The sequence below is a fragment of the Numida meleagris genome, chromosome 25 (assembly GCF_002078875.1).
Source record: "Numida meleagris isolate 19003 breed g44 Domestic line chromosome 25, NumMel1.0, whole genome shotgun sequence".
Lineage (NCBI taxonomy): Eukaryota > Metazoa > Chordata > Aves > Galliformes > Numididae > Numida > Numida meleagris.
The window spans coordinates 5,174,220-5,187,546 of NC_034433.1; the positions used below are offsets into that span (position 1 = coordinate 5,174,220).

General features: G+C 43.8%; 2 protein-coding genes across 7 annotated transcripts in view; one reads left to right on the forward strand and one right to left on the reverse strand.

Annotated features, from left to right (window-relative positions):
- On the forward strand, positions 19-983 carry TOMM6 (translocase of outer mitochondrial membrane 6). 3 transcript variants are annotated; one of them, XM_021377299.1, is made up of 3 exons: positions 19-189; positions 276-377; positions 661-983. In XM_021377299.1, exons 1-2 carry the CDS (start codon positions 62-64, stop codon positions 370-372), a joined length of 225 nt encoding a protein of 74 aa, XP_021232974.1. In that variant the 5' UTR covers positions 19-61; the 3' UTR covers positions 373-377; positions 661-983. The 3 variants fall into 3 exon arrangements, with proteins under 3 accessions (XP_021232974.1, XP_021232975.1, XP_021232973.1); XM_021377300.1 differs by having other exon boundaries at positions 20-189; positions 779-983; XM_021377298.1 differs by having other exon boundaries at positions 22-189; positions 656-983.
- USP49 (ubiquitin specific peptidase 49) overlaps positions 984-13,327 on the reverse strand; it is a 33,139-nt gene continuing 20,795 nt past the window's right edge. For 3 of the 4 annotated variants that reach the window (XM_021377269.1, XM_021377266.1, XM_021377267.1), the window contains exons 7-9: positions 12,521-12,629; positions 11,575-11,780; positions 984-9,332 (exon numbers count right to left, since the gene is read on the reverse strand). In XM_021377269.1, coding sequence (XP_021232944.1) covers positions 9,142-9,332; positions 11,575-11,780; positions 12,521-12,629 — 506 coding nt within the window. In that variant the 3' untranslated portion in view covers positions 984-9,141. The remainder of the gene's footprint in view (positions 9,333-11,574; positions 11,781-12,520; positions 12,630-13,327) is intronic. The other variant, XM_021377270.1, reaches the window with a different exon arrangement.

A 13,327-nucleotide genomic window follows, 5' to 3' on the forward strand; every position in this document is an offset into this window, starting at 1 on the left:
CGCCACCGCCCCGCTCCCTGGAAATGACGTCATCTGTTGGCGACTGCGGGCGTGCAGCAGGATGGCGGCGGGCGGCGCGCCGGCGGGTGGCTCCGCCGTGTCGTCTCCAGCGCTGCCGCCTCCGCAGGGGCTGAGCGGGTGGCTGCGGGCCGCGTACCGCTTCGCCACCGATAGGAACGACTTCCGCAGGTCGGTGTGGCGAGAGGGACTCGGGGCGGGACCGGGCCGGCTCCTCGGGCGCGGGGCCCGCCGGCAGCCGCCGCTGTGTGTTTCAGGAACCTGCTGGTGAACCTGGGGCTGTTCGCCGCCGGAGTGTGGGTCGCCCGCAACCTGGCGGACATCGACCTGATGGCTCCGCAGCCCGTGGCGTAGCGGCGGTGAGTGGCGGCGGGCCCGGGGCAGGGGCCGTGCCGTGCCACTGGGGTGGAGCGTGTGGGCGGGAGTCAGCTGCTGTGGGCCGCGGTGGGGACGCGGTGCTCCCGGTGGGGCCCATCCAGCTCGGGCCGTTCTGCGGGCCTGCGGCAGACGGAGACGTGACGGGGTTGCAGTTTGAGCGCGCCCCAGCCTGAAGCAGACGGGTCTGTACAAAGGGCGTTGTGCTGAATTGCCCTCCGGAGGTAGACTAAGGTGATTGATTGACTCGCTTCTTACGTAGCCCAGAAAGAAGAAAGCTGCAAGGCAGAGGAGTTTGCCCTCCCCCCAGGACCAGATGAGATGTGTTCAGCACTTGCAAGCTCTGCTGTGCTCATGGAGCGTTCTCCACTCATGTTCTTCGCAGAGCTGCTGCTCCCACTTAAAGCTGTCACACATGAAGCGATTGCAGCGAGTAGAAAAACTATCAAGTGTCAGAGGGAGGATTCCTATTCAACCCGTTCTGCAAGAGGCAACCATTCTAGTTTCCTTGAGGATGTGAAGCCGTTGTGCATGAAATTATTTTCTGTACCACCATCTAGTTGTTTAATAAATGCAGAATAATCACGTGATGCAGTGGAATTTCACTTTTTTAATAAGAAACTTCAGTTTACAAAAAGAAGGTGTAAAAAGAGTAAAGATTTACAAAAATCATAAAAACATGATTTTTATTTCACACCCGAAAGACAAAGGAATATATCCAGTCCTGGGCTGTATGCTAGATCCTTATTCAAAGGAAAAAGAGAACCGTAGAAAGCCCTAGGTAAACTCTAACCACCAGAATTTTCATGGATCGTGTCTGGCTGAGATAAAGCTGGTATGCAGCTGTAAAGGAATTAGGATTCTGGGGGAAGAAGCCATTTGGTGTTGCATAGCATGTTAGTGCCCTGGACTGAAACTACAACTTGCCTTAACTGACTTCAAGTCCAGCTATGGGTGGTGGAGCTGTTCAAGAGATAGCGAAAGCACGACGTGAGGCTGACATGGGAGCTGTTGTTGTAAGTTAATCAGAGATGGTAGGCTGCAGCTTTCAGAAGATGCTTTTTGTAGAGCAGAATAACTTCCCAGTCCTGAGCATTGTGGCAGTATGACTGCAACATGGCTTTGGATTCTTTGGACAGATATGCGCAGGGTTTTAAATGAGAACACTCTTTTGCAGTTGTACTGCCTCCGCATTTTGTGACTGAAAACGGCCCCTTTACCTGCCTTAGACGATAAGTTTATTCCACTACTGAAACGTACTTTAAAATGCTGTTTTCGAAGCAGGAATTTTAACATCTTGTAAAGAAATGGATTATCTGTACTTCAAAAGAACGTCAAGTTATGTAGGAACAATTTTTGAAGGAAAAGGGGATTAATTAGAACGTTAGGTCATTTCCTAGTTAATCTTAGTTTTGATTTAGAACACACTAATCTCCTGAGGCCTGGGTTCAGGCAGGGGGCAGTTCATGCAGTTAAGTACAGAAGGCTGCCATAGGTGACTTACTGCATGTTGTCTTAACAAACCTCGACTAAAACAAAAGCTGTAATTAGAAGCAGCACTTCAAGCGCATTTGCACTGAGCTACAGGACAGCCACACGGATTGCCAGAAAACATTCGGTAATTAATTGGATTCTCTCATCACTTGCCACTGCCTAGAAGCGTCCTTGAAGCAAAGGCAGCCTCATTCATGAGCACAGCATGGCATACACCAGCTTAAGTCATTAGTGACGTAAGCAGCAGAAACTCGAAGCAGACACCAGAGGCTGTTCTGACTTAAAGCCCCCACAGAAGCCACTGGAAAAAATCAGGAAAGCCACCCAAACTCCAGCTTTGATCCTTATCCAAGAAAGCAAAGCAGCTTTTTACTCTTGTTTTCACAAGGGCCGCAAGGGGATTTCATACTGAAAGAGAAATGCTTGTGTTTGAACCAGTCTCTGTCAGCAGCGCCCTTCCAGCAATCTTAGGGCGGAATTAACTTCAGAAGTCCTGAAGATTAGCTTGCTTTCTACCCTTGCTCAGGTCAACAGTGGAGCTTGCAGGGCACAAGCTGAACTGGGGGCTCCCCTGGCAGCATCCCACGCTACGCAACTTAAGGGAGCTTGCCTGGGCTGCACTCTTCTTGGAAAAGCTGTTTTAACCATCCTGACAATTGCAACTACATGTGTTTCTTTTTACCCAAAAGCAAACTAATTAAAGTTTTTCTGGAAACAAATTTATCCACTTGTTCCCTTCCTGTAAACCTCTCATTTAGGTAGATGTATAGAAGGCTGTAGCTTAAATAGCTTGTGACTGCTTAACCAAAGCTGAAGTTTAGCACAGAAGAAATAGGATCTCTTCTAAATGGGCCCAACAGGTTGCTAGTGGCACATTACTGTACTCAACGTGTCTGACAAACAAGCTATAAACTTGGTTTTCACATGGATATTTGTAGCTTACCTCGTAGCAGTAGGGAACAGCCATAAGGGCCAGGCTTAGTAACGTCATTTAATAAATGAAAGGAGAATGAAGATGAGCTTGCTAGGAAGTATTCTTAAGCCAGAGGAATAGAGTTATACAGAACAGACATTACACTCTCTGTGCAAAGGAGAAGGAGCCATGTGGGTAGTTATCTTAATTCCTCAGCTACAGAGTCCATTCAACAGTGCACCACAAGCCTGCAGTGACATTACTCATCTGCAAAGCTCTGGTCTGCCCATGTTATAATACATTCTTTAACCTTGTCGATCTGCAAATGCTGCATTGATTCACTCATACTAACTCAGTGGAACACAATTATCCCCACAGCACATATATGGTTATCTAAGGAGATAAGACTATAGCCTGAGTGCTTGACACTTAACACTGCCCACACTGGAGGGGTGTGTTTGTTCCTCTTCAGGAGGAGGAATACTTAAAAGCCCTACAGTCCAGTGATGAACTGCTCACGTGGCAAGCGTCTGTAAAGCAGGAGCAGAAGCAGAGGGAGCCCTTTCCTACCCCACAAAGTTCTAGTTTGACAAGTCGGGGACCAGACCCAGCACTTCAGCATGGAAAGAATCAAACTGACTACCTGCCACCTCCATGGAAAGTATGTTACTAAGAAGTACAAAGCAAACGGTGTGTAATTATCAACTGTATGATCTCCTTTTTCACTTCCAGTTACACAAGCACAAGTGACATGGTGGGCTTTAAGTAGGTAGCTCCTTAAAACTTGAGAATTTGGGTCCTATTCCTTAGGAACTGTAATGTTTAATAGAAAAGCAGCATTCATTTGCCATTATGAGATTAGGGCTATCAGAAATTTTTGCCCCCAGACTGCAGCTAATGAGACTGCATTTTGATTTTGTTAATGCCTCTACCTGCAAAATACATGATCCTCTGACACACGAGGCCCCCACATCAAATGCTTCCTGTCTCTACTGGAAGTAGATTACTGCTGTGCTCAGCTTGGCTTTGTTTTTCTGGTTGTTTCATTCTGCCTTTCTCCTTCCCTGTCCCCAGCCTGCACAAAATCAGTAGTACAGCACTTCACTGTAACTGCAGCACATTCCTCTGTATCATGCATACACTTCAAAACAATAAACAGCAGTGGTTAAAGTCAATCTTGGGCCCATTGGGCTGGTCGTCTTTTTTTTCCTTCTCCTCTCTGCCCCCCCTCCCCCTCCCTTTTGGAAATGTACATTGCAAACTGCATTATTAAGACTATCAGATCTCTCAAAACTATTTTGGCCCACCATGCAAAGTTACCCTTTAAACAAGTGGAACCCATTCACAGACATAGCATCATAGAATTTAAAATAAAGTAAGCACAACAGGAGTGGCCTAAAGGCATACCCCGTAAATCAGCCAAGACAAATAATCACAAATGGTACAGGTGACTTAACACATTCAGCTTTTGATCATTTAGTCTATGCTGTGGTTTTCAAAATTCAAAAGCTTGCTAGAATGCTTCACATTCCCATCTGCAGTAAACAGGTATCAATATTAATGTAATGGACACAAGAAAGATACCACTTAATTGAGGCTTTATATTCAAACCCAGGTTTGTGACAGAAGGCCCCTTCCAAAGGTACAGCTGCTCCACCAAAAGCTCCCAGTGGAGTTTTTATTCCTTGCTCTGTACCACATACTCTGCCCAATGTCAATTTACTGACCTGATCGGAAGGGGCCCAGATGACATGAGAAAGTCTAAATTTTACTGGCCTTTGCAACAAGTTGTTCCTTGAATTATGACATGTATAGATATTTCAAACATATAATGATAAAGTGATAGCTTCTGAGCTTGCTGGTAGACTTCTTCATGTGGATATGAAATGTGAAAATGCCACTGATGCTGAGAATACTTATAAAAACACAAGTCTGCTGCTTCGGTCAGGACTTATTTCGCAGTGTTTCTGTCCCATGCAAAATGTTGCTGGATACAAGGCACCAAATCTAAGGAATCATAAAAAATTAGCTCACAACATTGTATTGGCAGGTAAAACTAATCTCTGTCTATTGTCTCTTCCTTAAGTACTTCTCATTCTGGAGTACTGTTACTTCCACTGTAGCTTATCCTGGGGGATCTGGCAGCAGCCAGAAGTTTCATTAGGATGTAATTAAGCATACTCAGGCCCGGGGATGTTACAATCAACATGAGTGTGTCTAAATTACCACCAAAACAATATTTCAGTATCTAAAGGGGCTGTAAGAAAGAAAGGGACAGACTCTTTAGCAGGGTCTATGTGATAGGAGAAGGGGAAATGGTCTCCAACTAAAAGAGGGGAGATTTAGGTTGGACATAAGGAAGATGTCTTTTGCCTTTTAGAAGCAAAAATAAAGATAGTGGGTCCATAGGATGCACATAATGCTTGAAGTGTTTTCAGTTATATTCCTGCATTGAAAAAGCATGTCTGGAATCCCCTAAGTAAATGGGGGTGACACTGCCACCCAGGAAAGTTTGACGTAAAGCATTTAATGCACATTATTCTATTTGCTGCTTCATAATGACAACTTCAAAGCCAGTCCAGAGAATTGTTCTGGTTAGAAATAGAGGGGAAAATAAAGTTTTTGAGGTTTTTTTTTTTTTCCATTGCTTTGCAGAGAAACTGTTTTTGCAGTATGCATAGTTTAACTTGAGCATGCAGGCAGTAAAGGGGCAACAAAGGCAAATCCACGCAACTAACTTGCTAGTGGCATAAATTTAGCTAAAATAATTTTTTTTTCCAATAACTACAGCCACTGTTGTAACCTTCCTGGCCATGAATACATTAAAATTCTTCATTCTTAAAAGCACAAAATTAAGGAACACCAGTTTACATACAAGTTGAAAAGAATAAGGATATGCTGGGAACAATTCTGTGCCGAGGGCTTCGTACTCATGAGCCTGACAGCCTGCAACTGTCCCGTGGTTTACTTTACCTTCAGACAACAACGTGCAAAGTGCCAGGAACCTAACCCTTGCTCTCAGCATCTCTCAAGGCAACTGGCTTCTTGTTACATGACTGAAACCCCAGTACAGGAGCGCCTGCATCTACAGAAAAAATTCCACTCCCAGTTCAACCAGAACAAAGGTTCTTATCCTGCAGACACTTAGCTTGAGACTCAAAAGCATGAACTCACCGCTTCAGTTAAGTTACATCATTTGCTTCGGTGTTTGCAAGAGTAAAGCCTTCATTTGGAATTATTCTAAATACACACCTGGATATTAGCAGGGTTTCAAGCCATATCATTAAAGGAGGGACAGAGCTTGCATTACAGGCTGCCCTTGGTCAGGCATTCACAGTGGGCTCCACAGTAATTGCAAGCTGGACATTTGCCTTATTAATGTAAAGAGCTAACTTCCTATTCTAATTTCTGGCAAACAGACACTATAGAACAGTGTCCACCACGGCAGGGACACTGAGCTATGCTTGTATAAAGATGCCTGCAGTAGACAAATATAAACCAAACAGCATAAAAAATGCTATACGCTGTCGCTTCCAAATAAAAGCTAAATATCACAGAAACCTCACAGTGTTGGAAAAAGCAAGTTTACTTTGAAGTATAATTCCTTCCTTCCCTATCAGGGCAGTATTTTTCTCACTGCAGTATCTCCACATCTCAGAGCAACTAGGCTAATGTCACATGGAGAAGTCACTAACGTCAAAAGATGTCAACAGCAAATGCTACACAATCTGCTTGGGCAACCAGATGTACCCACAGCTAACAGTACCACTCCCACTCCCCTCTGCAACCTAGTCAATTCACGTGACAACAATATTTCTACCTGAATTCAAATATTAATGCAAAACACTCAGTCAAAAGATGAGCATTCATAGCAGAGTCTCAACTCACTGCAGTAACAACAATCAGTTTTCATACAAACAGGGCCAGCATGGTAAGGGATTCAGACCGCAATCACAGTATTTGGCAGTCACAGTAAATCATGACTGTTCCATTTTCCCTTCTACCTCTGAGCTTAAGAAGGCAACACTGAACACTTTTTTTCCTTTAATTTTCCTTTTGAGACACGTAGTCTTCACAAAGCACGTATTTTGCTCTAACAAAGAATCTTATCAGATCTGAAAACCACAAGCATTTCATTTTCATTCTTTCATGAATGTCAACTTCTGCCTGTGCTGAAGCCAGACCAGCTTCCCCTGCATTAAGCTGGGTCACATTTCTGTTGCATCTCAGTCTGGCCTATTACATTTTTATTTATTTTATTTACTAGTAGCACAAAAAAATAATGCTACCTAGTAAATACATAGATATGCAGACATTCATTGCAAATTCTTCCAGACCATGCTACAATTAGAGAAACAGAATTAAAACCTTTTAATTCGTTCCCGTAGGACTGTTTCAAACTGACTTGTCTCAAAAAAAAAAAAACAAAAAAAAAACCAAAAAACAGAAAGTATAGAAACTCAAATTATTCTTAATTGCTAAAAAATCAGTTTTTGTAGGCTTAAAAGGTGGCACGTTGCTCAGACATACAGGGAATGGGACTCTATGGACAGAGGAGACGTAGTGCTGCGCTGTACTCTAACAAAAAGAGGAGTTTCTTGTTTGCTGTGCTCATCTCTGCATGGCTGAAGTGATTAACAGCAGCTGAAGTGCCCATAGAACAGGAAATCCAAAGCTGCAGTAGTGAAAGAAAAAAGAGGAATTATGTATGAGAGATTTTCCTCTTCAGCCCCTCCAGTGATAATGCACAGCTGTCACTTTGTAACTGATGGGCCAGTGCTGACCAGGGTAAAAGTAGGAGGGGAAGAAAAATGTGTCCAGCTCCTCTACCTGAAAATGGAATAAAGTTTTTGAAGAACCTCATACTTCAACGCATAGCTGCTCAGGAAAAAAAAAAAAAGACTGAAATGCATCATGTATCTTTGCAGTCACATATTCAGATTTGATGGCAATATGAAATGTGAGCAGCCAAACCCCAAATTATAAAAATTCCTGAAGTCCAACTGTAGGCTGAGAACTGCCTAGAAAAAGTCAATGAGAGCCCTATGTTCCAAAATCCAGATAGAGATACAGACACATTTCTGTTGTTTTTCAAACTCACTGTGGAATACGACAATTAACAAAATTCCTTCCCTTTATGACCCAGCAGGAATAACAACTTCACAGGTTAGAATCTGTGCAACTCACTACATCTGTGCAACCTCGGTGCCTTCAGCCATTCTGGCCCTCGTGTGACAACCAGAGTTTGTCAATATTGCCACTACAGAAGCAGTTCACAGCGCCTAGTTCTGACTCTGACTCTGCTGTGGTGTTATCCCAAACTATTCCCTTGGGGAAAAAAAGAAAAAAAAAACAAAACAGAAAAAGTGCTCATTTGCCAGTGTAAGCTGCCTCCCAGAGACTGTTTCTGCTGTCAGAGCTGCGCGAGTCAGGGTTTTCACTTCTTTCTAACCCCAATCAGCAAAGTTATGCCAGCAGAAACATGCAGTATAGGCTTTGTTTTTGCTGCCGGTGCAGACAGATATGACTCTGATCACACAGGTACGTTCCTGTTTTATTACAGGGCGTTTGTTCTTTTATTTGTTTTAAAAAATAAAACAAAAAACATTCTCCAGAGCAGAACTGTTTCAAGAGTTACATTCCTAGCGAATTTAGCTGCCAATTCAGTTCAGCCTAGAGAACAGGCTATCAAGTGTGCAAACAGTCTCAGTAACACTGAGAAAAAAAAGCTGTTGACAGAAATTGCCAGCCATTTGTTTGCCCTTATCTGAGGGCAAAGAAATCAGTACCACACAGATAGCTGAGGGCTGGGGAACGTTTCTTCTTGTTGATGAACGTCAAACACTTCTTCAGCAAGAAAAGCTTTTAGGGCAGCCAGCTCCAGCTATGCAACAACCATAAAAGAAATACCTGGGTGGAAATCTGAATGACAGTTAAAGGGGAAGGTACTATACCCACTCCTTCCAGAGGTTTATCAGCATTACTAGGTACTGAAGGTTTCTGGATGCCAGTTGAATGCTTCTGTTTCCTGGTTGTGCTCATTTCTTATATGCCTTACTCAATTCCATTTTAATACGAGACCAATGATACAAGGCATCAAACTCTTTGCTTTGAGTAATTTAACTACAATGTTTAAAAAACAAGTATCTGACTACAGTCTTACACATCAGAACTGCACAGCTTGATACACTTCTCCAAACCCCAGGCGACAAACATCACCATCTGATCCCCTTCCTGCAGCCTGCCTTTTTTCCTATGAAGAGGAAAGATGTGAACACCAATGGTTTAAAAAACAAAAACAAACAAACATGAGACTGTCGACTGAGTTATAGAGCTTCCCATCATGAGAATGTCAATCTTCTGTCTTTATCAGTATTTCTGGACAGCACCTGAGCTTGGAGTTGTTTTTCAGAGATTCTTGCTTTGTCCTGCACAGTTCTTTGAGTGTAAAAAAGAATGTAGGCCTGGGTTTTGCACACCTCCTCCACGCTGCATACATTCAGTTTGGAGTCATTGCAGTGGACCCAAAAGCCTAGGAATCAAAGTGAGAAAAATGACATTAGTAGGGGAGGCATCACAGAACCACAGAATCTTTTGAGTTGAAAGGGACCATTAAAGATCACCTAGTCCAACTCCCCTGCAATGAACAGGGACATCTCCTGCTCAGCAAGGTTGCTCAGAGCCTGGTCCAGCCTGACTTCAAATGCCCCTAAGGATGGGGCATCCACCACTTCTCTGGACTACCTGTTCCAATGCCTCACCACTCTTATAATATACAATTATATACATACAATATATGTTATATACAATCTTCTTCCTTATGCCTGATATAAATCTCCCCTCTTTCAGTCTGAAACCATTTCCCCTTGTCCTATCACACAGATCCTGCCAAAGAGTCTGCCCCCTTCCTTCTTACAGCCCCCTTTTGGATACTGAAGGCTGCTATCAGGTCACCTTGGAACCTTCTCTTCTCCAGGCTGCACAGCCCCAGCTCTCAGCCTGTCCTTGCAGGGAGGTGTCCCATCTCTGGGACCACTTTTGTGGCCCTCCTCTGCATGCGCTCCAGCAGGTCCATGTCCCTTCCTGTGCTTCGGATTCCACATCTGGATGCAGTGCTCCAGGTGAGCTCTCAAAGCACAGAGCAGAGGGGCAGATCCCCTCCCTTGCCCTTCTGGGCACACTCCTTTGGATGCACCCAGAATACAGTTGGCTTGCTGGGCTGCAAGGGCACAGTGCTGGCTCACAGTACCCCCAGTTCCTTTTTGGCAGTGCTGTGCTCCATCCTTACACCCCCGGCTTGTACTGACAGTGCAGGTTGCCACGACCCAGGTGCAGACCTTGCACTTGGTTTTGCTGAACGCTCCCAAGGTTCTCCCAGGCCCACTACTCAGCTTGTCTGCGTCTCTCTGGTAGCATCCCATCCCTTGGGTGTGTCGACCCCACCACAAGCAGCTTGGTGTCATCTGCAAACTTCTTAAGGGCACACTCAGTCCCACTGCTGACATCATTGATAAAGACGTTAAAGAGCACTGGTCACAGTACTGACCCCTGACACCACTCGTCACTGATCTCAATCTGGACATTGAGCCACTGACCATCACTCTCTGGGTACGATCCCATTAACCACTTCCATTAAATGGCCCACCCATCAAATCCATATCTTTCCGATTTGGAGAGAAGGATGTTGTGGGGGATGATGTCAAAGGACTTACTGAAGTTCAGACAGAGGGCATCAGTGGCTCTTCCCTTGTCCAGTGATGCAATTACACCATTGTAAAAAGCGACAAGGTTGGTCAGGCAGGACCTGCCCTTGGGGAAGCTGTGCTGGTTATGCTATATCACCTCCTTCTCTTTTATGGCACTTAGCAGAGCTTCCAGGAGGATCAGCTCCATGATCCCCCCAGTACTGAGTGGACAGGGTGCTTGTTCCCTGGGTCCTTTCTACCCTTCTTAAAAAAAAAATGAGTGCTATATTGCCTTTTTTCCAGTCACCAAGGACTTTACCTGATCACTGTGACTTCAGATATCATTGAGCGTGGCTTGGCAACTAGATCAGCCAATTCCTTCAGGACTCACTCATTTCTGACTGCATTTTGGAATTGTTCATAGGAGACATCTCAGAAAAAAAAGGGTTATGTAGAAAAGGCACCTCTGCCTTTTCCCCTCAGGGTACTTTGAGAAGGAGTTTTGAAAATGGAAAACATTTTATCATTTCTGTGCTGTTAATATGGTTGAGAAATATCAAATCATAACTTAACCAGTTGTATATGATAGCCCCAAAACTCAATTAGGAAAATAAGAATTCCCTGGAGAAAGACAGTTTGTACCTCTTTCTCCATCAGTTAAAAGACAGAATCAGTGCTGATTCATCTGAAGAAAGAGACCGCTGGAAATTCACAAAAACCCTAAGGATGTTATTCATGAATAGTTCCTGTCCAGTTTCAAAACACTTTCTGTTTATCTCACCATCCTAAGGATGCTGAGAAAAGACCCAGCTGGATTAGCTCCACAGAGTTGCATCCCATGAGAAAATGAAGCATTCATGCTGTTAACAGTGAGCAATAAAAGGCATCCCAAAGCACCGCAAAGCAAAGAGCAATCTGTAGTCTTTACAAACACACACCAAAAAAAAAAAAAGAAAACGTGCTACTAGCAATACATTGTGGGAAACAAACTACTGAATGTCAGGAAACTTGAAGCTTTACAATACACTACATCTATGGAATAAAACACAAATTTCTTGAATTTGTTTCCCTGTAACAAGGCACACGCACCTCCCTCTGTGTTGTAGCAATATGCTGTGTAGTGTCCTGAGCCAAACCCTTTACCATGATGCATCACCACAGCGGAGAGGTCATAGACAAAGGTCTCTTTGTCAAGAGAGGAGAGAGAGTCCCTGCAGCAGTAAGGTTCCATGTTTAGTACCTGGTCAAAGAGGACATGGACCCCAATCTTCTCACGGTGATTGCGTTCAGACCACCTGCAAACACAAGAGCATGATCAAAGGCTCTGAATCTTTCTTGGCAGGGGCAGAGGGCTGCAGGAATGGAAGATGGACTCGGAGCACTGCAGCACAGCTTGAGGAGTTTTCCTTCAAGTGGGCATCACAACTTTTTCATCTGTTTCCACTTTAACATCTACTGCAGTCATCTTTGGCATAATACTGCTTCTGCCATTGATCCCTATTAGTTAAGGTATGTTTTAGATTTATAACAGCCAATTTCAAAGAAAACAGAACACCTACTCTAAGGGTCAAGCAGCATTTAAAATGCACAATTATATAAATATAAAACCTTCATATCTCATAACTGCCTACACTAACATTTTTGCAACTTTGTATTTTCAACTGTGTTCATGTCTTATTCCATAGGTAAAGAGCTGATATAATATTTAACTACCACAGAGGTCCCGGCTTCATCCCATCTTTCACTCAACAGATCAATTCACCTGCCTCACAGCCACCGCTTCAGGTTGTCTGCAAGATCAGATAAATCTGCTGAGCACAATTCACAATGCATTGCATTGCATGAAAACATGCTACAAATATCACTGTTTTTAACATCAGTGGTACTCAGCGTGCATCACACAGCTGGGCCAGGTAAAATGTTTATAGGCACACATTTCTCAGAAAGGAAAAGAAGCTCAGGGGCCACACGGGCCACTTCTCTCCCAAAATACAGAAGGCACCTGCCTGGCACCTCACCGCAGTGCTCCACTCACCTGAATCGTTTAAGGTGCAGTCGGAGGACCTGAGGTAGTCTGTAGATCATTAACTGCTTTTTAGCTTCACTCAGAACAAGAGGTTTAGGAGAAGACTTTCGTCGTTTGCCTATGGAAAAAAAAAAAACAAAGCAAAGATTGTTAAGGTGTCATTATTATTATTATTATTATTATTATTAAAGGAAAAGAGCCCATTTTTCTTCCAGTAGCAACACTCCATCTCACATACTCTCAAGGTATGCTTACTTGCTCTTCCATCCTATACATTCCTTTATAGATGAGCAACTTTTCTAGGAACAAAAACCAAGCTTGAAAATATGGAAAGCTTTTTTTTTTTTAAAAAAAAAAAAACTTTTGTGATGCTGATAATCACACAATCGTGTATCAAACTTTGAGCTGTTTGTGCTGATATTCTGCTCTAAGAACTGCAGCAAAACATTTAGGGGGAAGCTAGGCCAACGGCACCCAGGGCTGTAACAATTTCAACAGGTGAACTACCAACGTTCGAGTAACAGTCCTTGACACTGTATTCTTTAAAATACTACTTAGATCCATTTACTAGGCCAGCACAAGGAGCTTGCACTAGCAAGCTGTGCTCGCTCTAGGATATTAATCCAAGTCAGAGGAAAGATGCTTCCAGCAAGGTTCCACTTCCAGGAGGAGCTGTACCTGCTCACAAAGGAAAAGGAACTGCTAAACAGAAACTGGAGAAGAGGGAAGAAAGGTTTCTCTTCCCAGTAATTACTCTCTCCAGGACACCGAACATATGACTACACCATGAGGAAGACAGGTGGCTTTCAGTGCTTC

What these genes read in the sequence shown, in the direction of transcription:
- TOMM6 (XM_021377299.1), top strand. Translation starts at nt 62, where the DNA reads ATGGCGGCGGGCGGCGCGCCGGCGGGTGGCTCCGCCGTGTCGTCTCCA. An exon ending in GATAGGAACGACTTCCGCAG is followed by an intron (nt 190 to 275) that starts GTCGGTGTGGCG and finishes TGTGTGTTTCAG; the next exon opens with GAACCTGCTGGTGAACCTGG.